Below are 15,206 nucleotides of genomic sequence, written 5' to 3'. Positions count from 1 at the left end.
CATGATCCAGTTTGAGTTCATTTTTATGTATGGTATGTACATGGACCACAGTCTTTTTTTTTTTTTTTTTTTTGCATAAACTGAATGAATATCCAGGTTATTTTAGCATCATTTCTCTTAACGGACTTTGTATCATTCCAAAATATTCATTTTATTTAAGGGCGCCTGGATGGCTCAGTCGGTTAAGTGTTCGACCTCAACTCAAGTCATGCTCTTGTGGTTCATGAGTTCAAGCCCCACGGTGGGCTCTGTGCTGACAGCTGAGAGCCTGGAGCCTGTTTCTGATTCTGTGTTTCCCTCTGTCTCTGTCCCTCCCCCGCTCGTGCGGGCGCTCTTTCTCACTCACTCTCTCACTCTCTTTCTCAAATAAATAAAAACATTTAAAAAATTAGTCTTATCATTATTTTTGTGGACCTAATTTCGGAATCTCTGTGCTATACCATCTATTTCTCTATCTTCAGGCCAGTACTATAACTTTAGGCCAATTATACTTTTACTTTATAACTACTATTGAAATCAGAAGCTGTCAGTGTTTCATTTCTTTACTTTCTCAAAGTTGTTTTGGCTATTCTAAATCCTTTATGTTTCCTTTTTTTTCTTTTTTTTTTTTAAGCTTATGTATTTTTGGGGAGAGAGTGCATGTATGCAAGAAAGTGGGGGAGGGGCAGAGAAAGAGAATCCCAAGCAGGCTGCAGACCCAGCACAGAGCCCGACATGGGGCTTGATCCCATGACTCTGAGATCATGACCTGGGCCAAAACCAAGAGTCTGATGCTTGACCTATGGAGCCATCCAGGCACCCAGTATCCTTCGTGTTTCTGTATTAATTTTACAATTTGCCTGTCACTTTCTACAAATAAGTCTCTAGGATCTTGATTGGGTTTGCATTCAAACTCTAGATCAAGTTGGAGAACTTGACATTTTAGCTGAGAAGAGTCTTCAACCCATGAACGTTGTGTATCTCTTCATTTCTTTAGGTCTTTTAAAATTTCTCTTGGTCATGTTCTTTAGTTTACAACATAAATGTCTTTTTGCATCATTTCTCAGATTTCTCTCTAAATTTCCATATTTTTTATGTTACTGTAAATGGCAGTGTTGTCTTAATTTCAAATTGTAGTTGTCAGTTGCTAGTATCTAGAAATACTCATTTTTGTGTATTGATTTTGTATCGAACAGTCTTAACTACACTCCCTTATTATATATAGTTGCTTTTTTGTAGAACCCATTGGATTTTCTACCCTTAAGATCATGTTGTCTACAAATAAAGTTTTATTTCTGTTTAATCTGGATGGGTTTTACTTCTTTATTGCGTTTGCTGTCACCATCAGTACAGTGTTGGATAAAGTGTTAAGATAACCTTGCCTTCTTTTGAACTTGAAGAGAGAAAACATTTAATCTTGCATCATTGAGTATGGTGTTAGCTCTAGTTTTATTTTTTAAATAGACGTCCTAAGTCAATTTGAGGAAGCTCCTTTCTATTCATAAGTTGCTGAAATGTTTTTCTTTTAATAAAGTGTAGATGCTGGATTTTGTTAACGTTTTTGTCCTACATTTACAGATATGATCATATGGCTTGTTTATTGAAAATGTGAGTTATGTTGATTGGCTTTTTCATATGCTAAAGCAATCTTGTATTCTTGGGATAGACTCCACTGGTCATGATGTCTTATCTTTTCCACATATTATTGTATTCAAATGGCTAAAAACTATAGACTTCATGTCTTCTGTTCGTGAGTGTATTGGTCAATATATATATATTTTTTAATGTTTTATTTATTTCTAGGAGAGAGAGAGAGACAGCGTGAGCAGGGGAGGGTCAGAGAGAGAGGGAGATACAGACTCTGAAACAGGCTCCAGGCTCTGAGCTGGCAGTCAGCACAGAGCCCGACGCGGGGCTCAAACCCACGAACTGCGAGATCATGACCTAAGCGAAAGTCGGACGCGTAACCGACTAAGCCACCCAGGCGCCCCATGGTTAATATTCTTATTTTATTATAATTTCTTCGGTTTTGGTTTTGGCATAAAGCTGGCTTCCTTGAGTGAATTGGGAAATAGAATCTTCAATTTTCTGGAAAAAGTTGTGTGGTATTGGAAACATTCTTGTATTATTTATAGAATCATCAGTGAAGCCATTTTGGCCTGAAGTTCTTTGTGAGAAGGTTTTTAAGTTTTTACTTGAATTACCTGGTGCTCATCACGGCAGGTTCATTCCTTAATCTGATTCACCTATGTCACTCATACCCCCCAACCTCCCCTCTGGTAACCATCAGTTTGTTTTTAATGGCTGAATAATATTCCTCTGTGTGTGTGTGTGTGTGTGTGTGTGTGTGTGTGTGAGAGAGAGAGAGAGAGAGAGAGAGAGAGAGAGAGAGAGAGGATCCCAAGCAGGCCTTCTCAGTGTCCACACAGAGCCTCATACAGGGCTCAAACTCATGAACCTTGAGATCATGACCTGAGCCGAAATCAAGAGTTGGATACGTAACCGACTGAGCCACAGGCAACAAACATAGAGGGGCATGTATCCCTTTGAATTAGTATTCTTGTATTTTTGGGGTAGATATCCAGCAGTGTGATCGCTGGATCATAGCGTAGCTCTATTTTTAACTTTTTGCAGAACCTCCATACTGTTTTCTACAGTGGTCACACCAGTTTGCATTCCCACTAATGATGCAGAAGGGTTCCTTTTTCCTCCCAACACCTCTTGTTTCTTGTGTTTTTGATTTTGACAGATGTAAGGTGATATCTCATTGTAGTTTTCATTTGCATTTCCTTGATAAGTGGTGAAGAGAGTCTTTTCATATATTTATCTGAGTGTCTTCTTTGTGGTCTGTTGGCTATCTAGGTGTCATCTTTGGAAAGGTGGCTGTTCCTTTTGTCTGTCTTCTGCTGATTTTTTAATTGGATTTTTTGTGTTTTAGGTGTTGAATTGTATCAGTTATTTGTTAATTTTGGATACTAACCCTTTAGCAGATATTTCATTTGCAAATACTTATATCTTCTTCCATTTCATAGATTGCCTTTTAGTTTTGTCTGTTTCCTTTGCTGTGCAGAAGCTTTTTGTTCAGATGTAGTCCCATTAGTTCATTTTTGCTTTGTTTCCTTTCCCTCAGAGGACCTATCTAGAAAAATGTTGCTATGGCTGATGTCAGAGAAATTACTGCCTGTGCTCTTTTCTAAGATTTTTATGGTTTCAGGTCTTATGTTTCGATTCATGTTGAGTTTATTTTTGTGTATTGTGTAGGAAAGTGGTACAGTCTCATTCTCTAGCATATTGCTCTCCATTTTTCCCAATGAGATTTGTCGAAGAGATTGAAAGATTTTTAACTACATATTGCAATTTCTTCAGTAGGTATAGGGATATTTAGGTTATCTATGTCATCTTGTATGAATTTGTCTTTCAAAGAATCTGTGCATTTAAAGTAAGTTGACAAATATATTGGCCTGTTAATCCTTTTAATATCTGTAGAATCTGTAGTGGTGTCACCTTCCTCATTCCCAGTATTAGTGAATTATGTCTTCTCTTTTTTCTTGATTAGTCTTATTGTAGGTTTATCAGTATTATTGATCCTGAGTCAGCCTTTCCTTTCATTAATTTTTTTCTTTTTCCCCATTTTCCATTCCATTGATTTCTACTTTGATCTTTACTGTTTTCCTCCTCTCACTTTGATTGTAGTTTGCTCTGTTTTTTGTATGCTTTTTATGTCCTTGCTTAGAACCCCACTTGTGAGGTTTAGGTTAGAGCTTTCATTTTTCTTAGTCTTACATCTGTGGTTTAGCCATAAAAAACTTCTTTCACCTTTAGGACAAATCAGACTAATATGTATATAGGCAGTACTAGGACATAGTGTCTCAAAGACCGCCTTCTTTACCCTTGCAGTGGGTTTTATATATCTAATAGATTAAAGGTCATAAAATAATGTGTAAAAATAAAACAGTGGGTCATTAAGCTACATGATACTGTTTTCCTTCTTACATGTACAATTGCTGTTTAAAAATCTTGATTTATCAGCACTTATAACTTAAATATGCTCTTTGGATCCTATTGGATATTGCAGCTCTCTGTATGGACTTTGTTTCTGGTTCTTTTCAGACTGGGAATACTATTGTCCATCCTTCTTTTTTATTTCAAATAACAGCATTCTCTCGTTAATTTTCCCTTTGAAAATAATAATGTGTTACCATTTCTTTGAGCCTACTCACTGGGTGTCATCCAATTATAAAACTTGTCTTATTTTCTGTGTTGGAACTGGGAATATAGAAATGGGTACCTTTTATTTCAATACACTTTTGTTTGCTATATTTTAGCTATTACCACAGTTGTATATTTTAATAATAATGTATCATTACTTTTGTGGGTGAATTACTGGCAACTTCACTTTTAGTGGACATTTAATTATTACTAATGGAATGATTAGTTTACTTTATGAACCCTCTCATTTGACTTGTTAAAATCCTAAAATGCTAATTTTGAGATATATAGTTCTTAATGTATTCAAAGAAATGTTAAAACATACTGGTCGATCAGAGTTATCTCTACCATCACTGCCTCTTCAGTCTTGATTTACCTCCTTTTACCAGTTTCGTGACTTTACATATTCGGTTGATCCATAGGGGATGGCCAATCTTCAACCATTTTCAATCTGGAAAAAGAGCAATTTCATACTGTTCAACCTACTATATTTATGTGCCAGTGGACCACATATAATTACTTTGCATGGTGCTCTCCGTCACATACTATTCTGCAGCTTAATTTTCCATTCAGCTGTGTGGCTGGTGATTTTTTTTTTCCCCCCGATGGAAATTCAAACGAATTTCTACCGCTGTTTAAAAAAATTTCTTTAAAAAGTTTATTTTATTTTTGAGAAAGAGAGAGTGTGATTAGGGGAGAGGCAGAGAGAGGGAAACACAGGATGTGAAGCAGGCTCCAGGCTCTGAGCTGTCAGCAAAGAGCCTGATGCGGGGCTTGAACTCAACAAACCACGAGATCATGACCTGAGCCAACTGAGCCACCAAGGTTTCCCAATTACCGCTGGTTTTTAAATGCTGCATAATTTTCCTGTTTGGATTTGCTGTGGCTTTAGTAATTTGTTAGAGATGACTATTTAGGTTGTTTACAGTTTCGCTTGTAGTCTAATTTAGACTTATAAATTGCTTTTATAATTGATTGTATAATAAAACAGTAGTGCTGTCCATTAAAACTTCCTTTAAACTTATTTGCAGTGAAAACTATTATTCCATCTATTTAGTTATTCTTTCAGTCATTCCTCAAGAACACTATTAGTTTTGGGGCACCTGGGTGGCTTAGTCGGTTAAGCATCCAACCTCAGCTCAGGTCATGATCTCACTCTTCGTGGGTTCGAGCCCTGCGTCTGGCTCTGCGCTGACAGCTAGCTCAGAGCCTGGAGGCTGTTTCAGATTTTATATCTCCCTCTCTCCCTGACCCTCCCCTGCTCATGCTGTCTCTCTCTCTCTTTCTCTCTCTCTCAGAAATAAATAAAACATTAAAAAAATAAAATATACAAAAGTAATTATGAGCTGTGTTTACATTCTTTTTTTTTTTGTTTTGATACTTATACTTACAGCACATCTCAGTTTTAAGTAGCCAAATTGCAGGTTTTAAGAGTCACTAAGAGTGACACGTATATATGTATGGTATATACGTATAGAGTGACACATATATAGGTATATGATACAGGGTTTTTCTTGTTTCTTGATTAAAATTTTGGCTAATTAATTCTTACTAAAGATAGTTTAGATTTTCTCATTGCTTCCTGACCCATGGGACTTATAACTCTGAAGAGACCATTAGGTAACTAAAACGTGTCCTGACTTCTACTTTTACAGTATTATCTTAACAATAATAATCTAATTTGGAATTGTCACTCCAGACCTCAGCAAAAATTGTATTTTGAATAGGAGTCCNCTTTTACAGTATTATCTTAACAATAATAATCTAATTTGGAATTGTCACTCCAGACCTCAGCAAAAATTGTATTTTGAATTGTATTTTGTCAACTTTTTCCATTAGATAAGTGATAAATGTGACTGTTCGTTTCGTATATTTTGCTTTTTATAGGTGTCTGCTGCAGATCTTTCATCGAGTAAGGATGAAGAGGAAAACTCTATGCATAACACAGTGGTGTTGTTTTCCAGTAGTGACAAGTTCACCTTGCACCAGGTTTGAGCTTACTGTCTTCTGCCTCTCCTGTACACACTGAAGTTGACTAATATTTAGCTATGGAGCTAGACTAGCTAAGAAGGTAGTATAAAAAATAAAAGTATATTCTGAGCTCAGTCTCCAACCTAAAATACTATGTTCACGTGTTTTTAATTTCAGGACATGTGTGTAGTTTGTGGCAGTTTTGGCCAAGGAGCAGAGGGGAGACTGCTGGCATGTTCTCAGTGTGGTCAGTGCTACCACCCGTACTGTGTCAGCGTCAAGGTAAATATGCTTCACTTTACATCGGTTAAAAATGTGTGGAAATTCGGTGAGTATACCATGCTGTTTCCATTTCTTACAATTAATCAAGTATTGTTTGCTAAGATTGGTAGACCTATGTGACTATATTTAAGTACTTTAAATATTACCTTTCAAGTGTTACCTGAAAAATTAACTCCTCTATAAATCTGTGGTCTGAAATTGTAGCAGTTATCCTGCTGTTGTCCTGAAAGAATAAAAATAAAAAGGCATTTTTTTAAAAGAGACTTTATGCTGTAATTTGCTCAGGTGTGAGGTTTAGTTGATCCATTCTATCCACTGACAAAGGTCGACCCCAAGCAGAGAACCCATTCATTCACCTGGTATCTCCCCGTCTTCCTTCTTCTCAGCCCTCATCTGTATATGAAAATACACTTCTGTTAGGCTTCTTGGGTCTGTGGGTTGGTATTTTAAAATTCATTTTGGGGCAGTTTGGGCCAATTTCTTCGTATTTCTTTTTCTGTTCCTCCCCCTTCTGGAGCCTCAGTCGTATGTGTACAGAATTGTAGGATATTGTCCCCAGATCGCTTTCCCTTTGTTGATTTTTTTTTTTCCCAGTTGTTTTTCTTTCTGCCCTTTAGTTTATTCCCCAAACTCACTTTTACTAAGCAGTATTTTATCTATTTATTTAATATAATTTATTATCAACTTGGCTAACATACAGTGTGTAAAGTGTGCTCTTGGTTTTTGGGGTAGAGTTCCATTCTGATCTGTTTTTAAGCACATCCAGTGGATTTGTCAGAGATGATTGTATTTTTTAATTTCAGTTTTATTTTATAGTTTAAGTGTAGTTTAAAATGTTTTGAGTTTTTTCTTTCAAGTCCTTGTGTATATTGATAATTGTTTGCTAATTCTGTCATGTCTGACATTTCTCATTATTAGTATTACTTATTAGTATTAGCTTACCTTTCCCCTTATTAGGATGTACTTTTGGCTTTTTTAAATGCAGTACTTTTTGATTGTGGCAGTTGTGTGTTTTGATTATATTGTTGCAAATTTGGATTTTGTTCCTCTGAGAAGTGTGGAGTTTTTGTTGTGGCAGACAGTTATCGTGGACATTTGAACCTTTCAAAACTTCTCTAGGCTTTCTGGGATAGGTATTTGAGAACCTTCACTTTGAGGTGGCTCCTCTTAGACATTTTGGTCTTTGAACAATTAACGGTCTTAAAAATTATTAAGGACCATATAGAGGTTTTGTTTTTGAGGGTAATAATGATTGAATACTTATTATTTTAGAAATTAACTGGGAATATTTTAAAACACAAAAATAATTCAAGCATGTTTGTTATGATATCATATAATGAGGTTTTCTATTTGACATATCACGTAGCCTCTGTAAAACATCACTGTGAGTGGATTAAAGTAAAAAAAAGCAAATAATATCTTAATATTATGAAAATAGCTTTGCCCTCACAGACCCCCTAGAGTTTCCCAGGCCATACTTTAGTGACTGCTTTGTCAGCACTAGTTTAGTCTGAATCTCCCCCCACCCCGCCGGCAGCTCCCATTGACCTCCTTCACCAGTGTCTCTTTACTCTGACTGGTTCAGATTCAAGTGTCTTCAGTATCGTGTGAGCTCTTGTAATTATTCAACCTACAGATTCCCAGTAGCTGTTCTTTGTCCTGGTTGTGTGTCCTTGTTTGGTCTCCTACAAATGCAGCTTGGTGTCAGCCACAGACTTGAGGGAAGTTCTTTGTGGATTTCTGGAGCTCTTTCTATTGCTCCGTCCTTTCCAGGACCCTGTCCTGCAACTTGCAGTTGCCTCTGCCTCCCAAAACTGCACCATGTGTCCTGAACTCAGTGAGACCCGGACACCTTACTGGATTCCTCCCTCCCAGGGCAGCATTCCAGAAAATGTCTGTGGGCAGAACATTGCAGGACTAACCTCACTAGTTTCCCTCTTCTCAGAAACCACAGTCCTGTACTGCCTTTTGCTCAGTATCTGAAACAAGTGTTCCATACATTTTGGTTCAGTTTTCTAGGATCTTATGCTGGGAGAAGGGTCTTGCCCCACTTACTCTGATGTGGTTGACGCGGATATTCTCATAGACTATTAAAATGCCCCTAATGACTTTTCTACATGGTACCCTGAATGGAACCCTAGTGGTACCTTCCTGAAAGAACTTTTGAAAATAGAGACTAACCCAGTTCAATAGCAGAGAAAGAGAGTTGATATTAGAGCTCAGCGGTCTATACAGGGAGCGGGAAGTGTGGAATTTCAACAGGGAGAGACTGTGGAGGCGTCAGAGTGCGGGCACGTGAGCTGGGTTGGGGTGAGGTCTGGACCACGGGACCGGAGAGGTGTGGACGCTGGTGGGCGTGGCAGCCATACCATAGCCCAGAAGACAGAGCAGAGGCGAGCAGCTTGAGAATTTGGCTGTAAAGGGCCACAGGGGAGGTGTCTGTGAGACGGGGAACCGTACAGGAATGAAGATATATATTCAAAGTTTCTGCTGTTGAGTAGCTTGGATCTGTCTCCCACTTTGTCTTACTGTTGTTCCAAGACAGGGGTTGGTCAGTTATATCGCACAGGCCGCTTGTGGCCCGCTGCCTGTTTTTATAAAGGAAATTTTATTGATGGGGCGCCTGGGTGGCTCAGTCGGTTGGGCGTCCGACTTCGGCTCAGGTCATGACACCACGGTTTGTGGGTTCGAGCCCCGCGTCGGGCTCTGTGCTGACAGCTCAGAGCCTGGAGCCTGCTTCAGATTATGTGTCTCCCTCTCTCTCTGCCCCTCCCCTGCTCACACTGTCTGTCTGTCTGTCTCTCTCTCAGAAATAAAACATTTAGAAAAATTAAAAAAAAAGAGTCACGTTCTCTCATTTACATACATCTGTTGTGGGCTTCACGCTGCAGTGGCACCATTGTGTAGTTTACAGACCACATGGCCCACAAAGTTTATTTACATCTGACCCTTTACCAAAAAAAAGTTTCCTGGTTACTGCTCTAAGCCACCCAGTTCTTCCTGCCCGGAGCTTTTTTCTCTATTTGGGTAAATAATATATTATAACTTGATGATCTGTGACTAATTTAAAAGAATCAGTAGGCTAATAACAGTAGTGAATATACATGCTTATAAATCAAATAACTTTCACAGCCTTTTGATGACTGGCTGGCCCCTGTCCTACTCTGCCTCCACATTTGAGTCCTTGCCTCTAGGCAGCCACTTTTCGTCTTTGCAGGTCCTCCTCGTGGTTTCTTCGATAGTTCTAAATAATATGCTGGTGCTTCTGCTGTATCTGTGTTAGATTTTGTTGACTTTCTGCTGTGAATAGTTAAATGCTGATTTAGCTCTTAAGATCTACCCCCTATACTCCCCAGCATCCTCCCAGTGTTGTAGTTGTTTTTACTGTATTGAGTTAAGAAACATGTTCACTGGAGATCTACAAAGTGTACTACACAGACTTTGGCTCAGGTCGTGATCTCACTGCTGGTGAGTTCCAGCCCCGCGTTGGGCTCTGTGCTGACAGCCTAGAGCCTGGGGCCTGCTTCAGATTCTGTGTCTCCCTCTCTTTCTGCCGCTCTTCTGCTCACACTCTGTCTCTACAATAAGTAAAAACATGAAAAAGTGTAATACAGCTTCGTCTTTCATGGAGTTTTTAATAGCAGGAAGAAAATAATAATTCATGATTCTGCATTAGTTTTTGTTGTTTGTTATGATCATGCTTCTACAGTAGGTAAAGACAAATTATTTTGGCAAGTAACTGTTTTTCTGGAAAAAAGTCATAGCCCTTCCCCGCACTCCCTTTTCTCTCTCCTCATCTGTTCTCTGAACTGATTGATGTCCTTTGTTGGGTTCACAGTTTTCTGCATCCCATGTCTTCCTTGTTCTTGGTGTAACCCTAATTTTGTCCCTCATCTCTCTCAGTAGCTCTGTTCAAAGAGGTATTTGGAAGCTGAAGTTTGAGTCTTTGTACCCCTGAAACGTCTTCTGCTTTCACACTTAATTGCTTGTTTACTTGGTTGAGAATTGTATCTTGAAAATTATATTTCTGTAGAATTGGAAACTATTACTCTGTTGTAGCATCCAGAATTGGACAATTTGATGCGATTTTGATAGTTATTCTTTACTTAGCTCTTATTTTCCATACAGGTAGCTTTCAGACCTCCTTATTCCTAATGATCTGAATTTTTATTCTGTATTTTGATTGCTTGCTATTTTCATTATAACACAAGTACTTTGTGGTCCTGTCTTTAGATTGTAGTTTTTTGAGAGCTTTCATCAGAAGTATGGAGATTTTAGGGGTGCCTGGGTGGCTCAGTTGGTTAAGTGTCCAACTTCAGGTCATGGTTTTCAAACTTTGCTGCTAACTTAGGCCCTGTGCCGGAGGAGAATAGGTTTTTAAATCTTGACTTTTTTGTTTTAAGTTTGTTTATTTTGAGAGAGAGAGAGAGAGAGAGAGAGAGAGAGGTAGCGGGAGAGAGTACGCACACACATGCACGCAAGTCAGGGTAGAGCCAGAGAGTGAGGGGGAGACAGAATCCCAAGCAGGCTCCATGCTCAGCACAGAGCTCAGCACAGAGCCCAATGCATGGGACTTAATCCCACGAACTGTAAGGTCATGACCTGAGGCAAAATCAAGAGTTGTACCCTTAACTGAGTGAGCCACCCAGTTTCCCCTAAATATTGTTTTTAATATACAAATCCTTTTGCAATGTATACAAGTTTTGGAAGTATGATTCATGAAATGCCACAGATGGAAACTATGCCAGTACGTTTTCAAAACCTATATTAACAGTTAAGGGGCAAGTTACTTGATTTCTTCAACATCTAGTCACCACATGTATAAGGTGGACATCAAATCCCCAGCACCAGGTAGTTACGTGGTCTAAAAAAAGTTATTAAAATATGTACTGCTTTCTGTTGTTCTGTCTAGCAGGTGGACTTGGGAAAGCACGTGATGTGCTCACCCCGGGGCCAGGCCGCTGCTGGTGCTTGCACATGCTACTTGCTTGCCTCTTTGTTTTTTGGGACATAAGCACCAATATTCATGTATTTGGCGTATATGATCGTGCAAAATGAGGTGTATGTCCATGTGTAAATCACTGCAATTGATTGTGTCTTTTATAGATCACGAAAGTGGTTCTTAGCAAAGGTTGGAGGTGCCTTGAGTGCACTGTGTGTGAGGCCTGTGGGAAGGCCACTGACCCTGGAAGACTCCTGCTGTGTGATGACTGTGACATAAGCTACCATACCTACTGCCTCGACCCTCCTCTGCAGACAGTGCCCAAAGGAGGCTGGAAGTGCAAATGGTACTTTAGGATTTTCCTTTCCCTCTGCAGCCTTTCAAGTGCAGAATGTCTCCACATCAGTTTTTTATTTTTAAAAATTTTTATGTATGTTATATATGTATTTTTTTCAGAGTTTATTGTCAACCTGGTTTCCATATAACACCCAGTGCTCACCTCACAAGTGCCCTCCTCCATGCCCATCAGCCCTCAGTCTGTTCTCAGTATTCAAGAGTCTCTCATGGTTTGCCTCCCTTCCTTCCTCTCCCTATTTTTTTTTCCTTCCCCTCCCCCTCCTTTGTTAAGTTTCTCCTGTTCCACTTATGAGTGAAGACATGATATCTCTTCTTCTCTGCCTGACTTAGTTCGCTCAGCATAACACCCACAAGTTCCATCCACGTTGCTACATATGGCCAGTTTTCATTCTTTCTCATTGCCATGTAGGATTCCATTGTATAGATAGATAAACCACATCTTCTCGATCTATTTGTCAGTTTCACACCAGTTTTTTTTAAAGTAGCCACATCCACTTAAGTGCATAATACATGCTTATTACGATAGATGCCATGCCACTAAGAAAACTTTTCAGACGCGCATTAAATGATTTCCTCCTATTCCGTATTTGTATAGCCTCCTAAATGGTAGTAACTAAGTAAATAAACTGGAGCCTTGTCGGGGGGTACTGGGTTGCAGGTGTGTTTGGTGCCGGCACTGTGGGGCGACATCTGCAGGCCTGAGGTGTGAGTGGCAGAACAACTACACACAGTGCGCTCCCTGTGCAAGCCTGTCTTCCTGCCCCATCTGCTGTCGGAACTATCGAGAAGAAGATCTTATTCTGCAGTGTAGACAATGTGACAGGTATCCTGCTGCTTTTTACATTTTTTTAAATCTTTCACAAGCTTTTCTCTTTGAAATGTAGCAAAAGGAAATTAGAAAACAACTTTCTTCTGTCTTAAATTTAAGAACCAAGACCTTTTTTTGCTTTCCAGATTTTCTGTCAGCTAGAAACTTACAGAAGTTTCCTGTTCTTATCCGCAACTCCAGACTAAGATTTTTACTTAGAGCTTTTAAGGGTTTATGAATCCCTTGAAATAAGATGCAGAATTATTGCCTGCATATATGCATTTTACTGTGGAGGGTTTCTGAATCTTTTATTAGATTCTACAAATGAGCTAACAGATTTTATTTCCCTTAAACTACTTCTTTTTTTTCCTTAAAGCTCTAGATAGTAAATGTCTAGATACTGGGTACCAGCTCCCACCCTCTGTAAGTAGTATGTGTACAGCTTCAAAATCAAGAGTGCTTTCTTTGGTTTCAGTGGTATATTATTGTGCTCTGTTAATAGTTAAGCACTGTACATGTAATATTAGTATTATTTCATCAGTAATACAGGATTCTCAGTACTCTGCTCACTAATTCTGTATTCAAAGGCAAGATAACTGCTTTTGTTCCCAGTTAACAGTCAGCTTCAAACACAGGAGCCGTGTCTACCCACAGGGGATGCGTCGCACGGAGCCGACACACACCACACCGTCTGCAGTCTTCTGAGTTCCTTCATGCTTGCCCTGGCTAGCTTCCTTCTCTCTCCGCTCTCTTCGGTATATGATCAGGAAACAGTTATGCCATCCTCCTCATATACTGTGCTTTTGCTTCCTTCCCAGTATTTGGTCTCATTCCTTTTCCTTATTCTCAGCTCTAGACCTCTGTGTGGGTCTGTGGACATGGTTAGGAGATAGGGCCACATGGGCAGGGTGGGAGCAGCACGTGAGGCTTAGGGTTTTAAATGTGGCAGCTGTCCCCTCCTGTGGTTGTTTTCTTTCTTTTTTTTTTTTAATATTTTTATTTATTTCTAGGAGAGAGAGACAGTATGAGCAGGGGAGGGTCAGAGAGAGAGGGAGACACAGACTCTGAAACAGGCTCCAGGCTCTGAGCTGGCAGTCAGCACAGAGCCCGACGCGGGGCTCGAACCCACGAACCGCGAGATCATGACCTAAGCGAAAGTCGGACACTTAACCGACTAAGCCACCCAGGCGCCCCTCCTGAGGTTGTTTTTAAAAGGATGCCATTTTCTGTGTATTTCTTTCTCTTTCTTTCGCTTTTCTTTCTTTCGCTTCTTTTCTTTCTTTCGCTTTTCTTTCTTTCTTTCTTTCTTTCTTTCTTTCTTTCTTTCTTTCTTTCTTTCTTTCTTTCTTTCTTTCTTTCTTAATATGTACAAATATGGTCTTTTTAGATGGATGCATGCAGTTTGTCAGAACTTAAATTCTGAAGAGGAAGTGGAAAATGTCGCCGACATTGGTTTTGATTGTAGCCTGTGCAGACCCTATATGCCTACGTCAAATGGTAAGAGCACAGCGTGAACGGTGGCTCTCTGCTCCTACAACGCACTGGCGCCTTGCTGTCCGTAACTTTCTTTTTCTTCTTTTTGTGAAACAGTTATTTGTGTAGTTAGGAGCGATGTGTAGAAATCCAGTGTGTTGCTTTTTGTCTTGGCCATTTTTCCCTCCATGGTGTGTGTTTCCTTTACTACTTTTCCTTGTTTTTAGAGACAGCCTTTAATTCTGTTTAGTGTTTAAGTATTTACTCAGTAAAATGGGTAAAGGAATAGAAAATTTAATTATATGTAAGTCTTTAAATATACTCTACTTTTCCTGAAGAAATGACGCAAATTGTTTTTTTCCTTTCAGTGCCTTCCTCAGACTGCTGCGAATCCTCACTGGTAGCACAGATCGTCACAAAAGTGAAAGAGCTAGGTAAAGTCTGAAATGCCACGCATGATTGTCCTCTGCACAAAGCATGTAAATGCTTCCTTATTTATGTCACCGCCTTGCCACATGTTCCGTGCCTTTACCATAGGAGTGTTCAAACCGAATGCCCTCATGTTGTGCTTCATTCCTATAACTGATACATACAAAGTGTTCGTCTCCTCCAGCTTACGTATGATGCTGTTTCTGAATCTCAGCCAAGGGGCAGTGAAGTGACCACTCTTACAGTGATCACCAGCTCCATACTTGCCTTGCTTTCATTCATCTATTACTGTGCCTAGTAATGAATTAGGAGAAAGTAAGTTCTAGGTAGCAGACGGGTTTTTTTGCTTTTAGAATTAATTCAGTCTCTTATTTTTTTCTGTAATGGATCAGCTAGAGAGGGATCTAATAGAATAGTTTTAAACTATTGTTCTTTTTTCTAATACTATTTGATATCAGATACTAAAACATTTGAATAGTATAGAAATTGTTGTGATGAGTAGCGATTTGGTACATTAAAAACTGTGCAGGATGCCTACTACTTACTGCCTCTCCCTGTCAGTGATTATATTGATACTTGGCTTTCTACATGGGCTTCCCTAGTGTTGTTGTTTCTCTTAAGTAAACTGAGCCTCATCTTGTAGTCTGAAAAGATATTCCAGGAAAAGGGTCATCATTGAAAAGCTGCAGGATTTATAGATTCAGTGCTTTCTTTCTAAGTCCTTATTTTGATAAATGAGAAAAAATGTCAGGAAGA

General features: G+C 39.2%; 1 protein-coding gene across 1 annotated transcript in view; it reads left to right on the top strand.

The window, feature by feature from the left end:
* Positions 1-15,206, top strand: part of KMT2C (lysine methyltransferase 2C) — a 272,429-nt gene that overhangs the window by 186,372 nt on the left and 70,851 nt on the right. The window contains exons 17-22 of the mRNA XM_077761227.1: positions 6,076-6,177; positions 6,337-6,441; positions 11,548-11,729; positions 12,399-12,563; positions 13,936-14,045; positions 14,390-14,455. Of these exons, the coding sequence (XP_077617353.1) occupies positions 6,076-6,177; positions 6,337-6,441; positions 11,548-11,729; positions 12,399-12,563; positions 13,936-14,045; positions 14,390-14,455 (730 nt within the window). The remainder of the gene's footprint in view (positions 1-6,075; positions 6,178-6,336; positions 6,442-11,547; positions 11,730-12,398; positions 12,564-13,935; positions 14,046-14,389; positions 14,456-15,206) is intronic.

The sequence above is a fragment of the Crocuta crocuta genome, unplaced genomic scaffold, assembly GCF_008692635.1.
Source record: "Crocuta crocuta isolate KB4526 unplaced genomic scaffold, BGI_CrCroc_1.0 scaffold408, whole genome shotgun sequence".
NCBI classification, from domain to species: Eukaryota; Metazoa; Chordata; class Mammalia; order Carnivora; family Hyaenidae; genus Crocuta; species Crocuta crocuta.
This window is presented reverse-complemented; position numbering and strand designations above follow the sequence as displayed.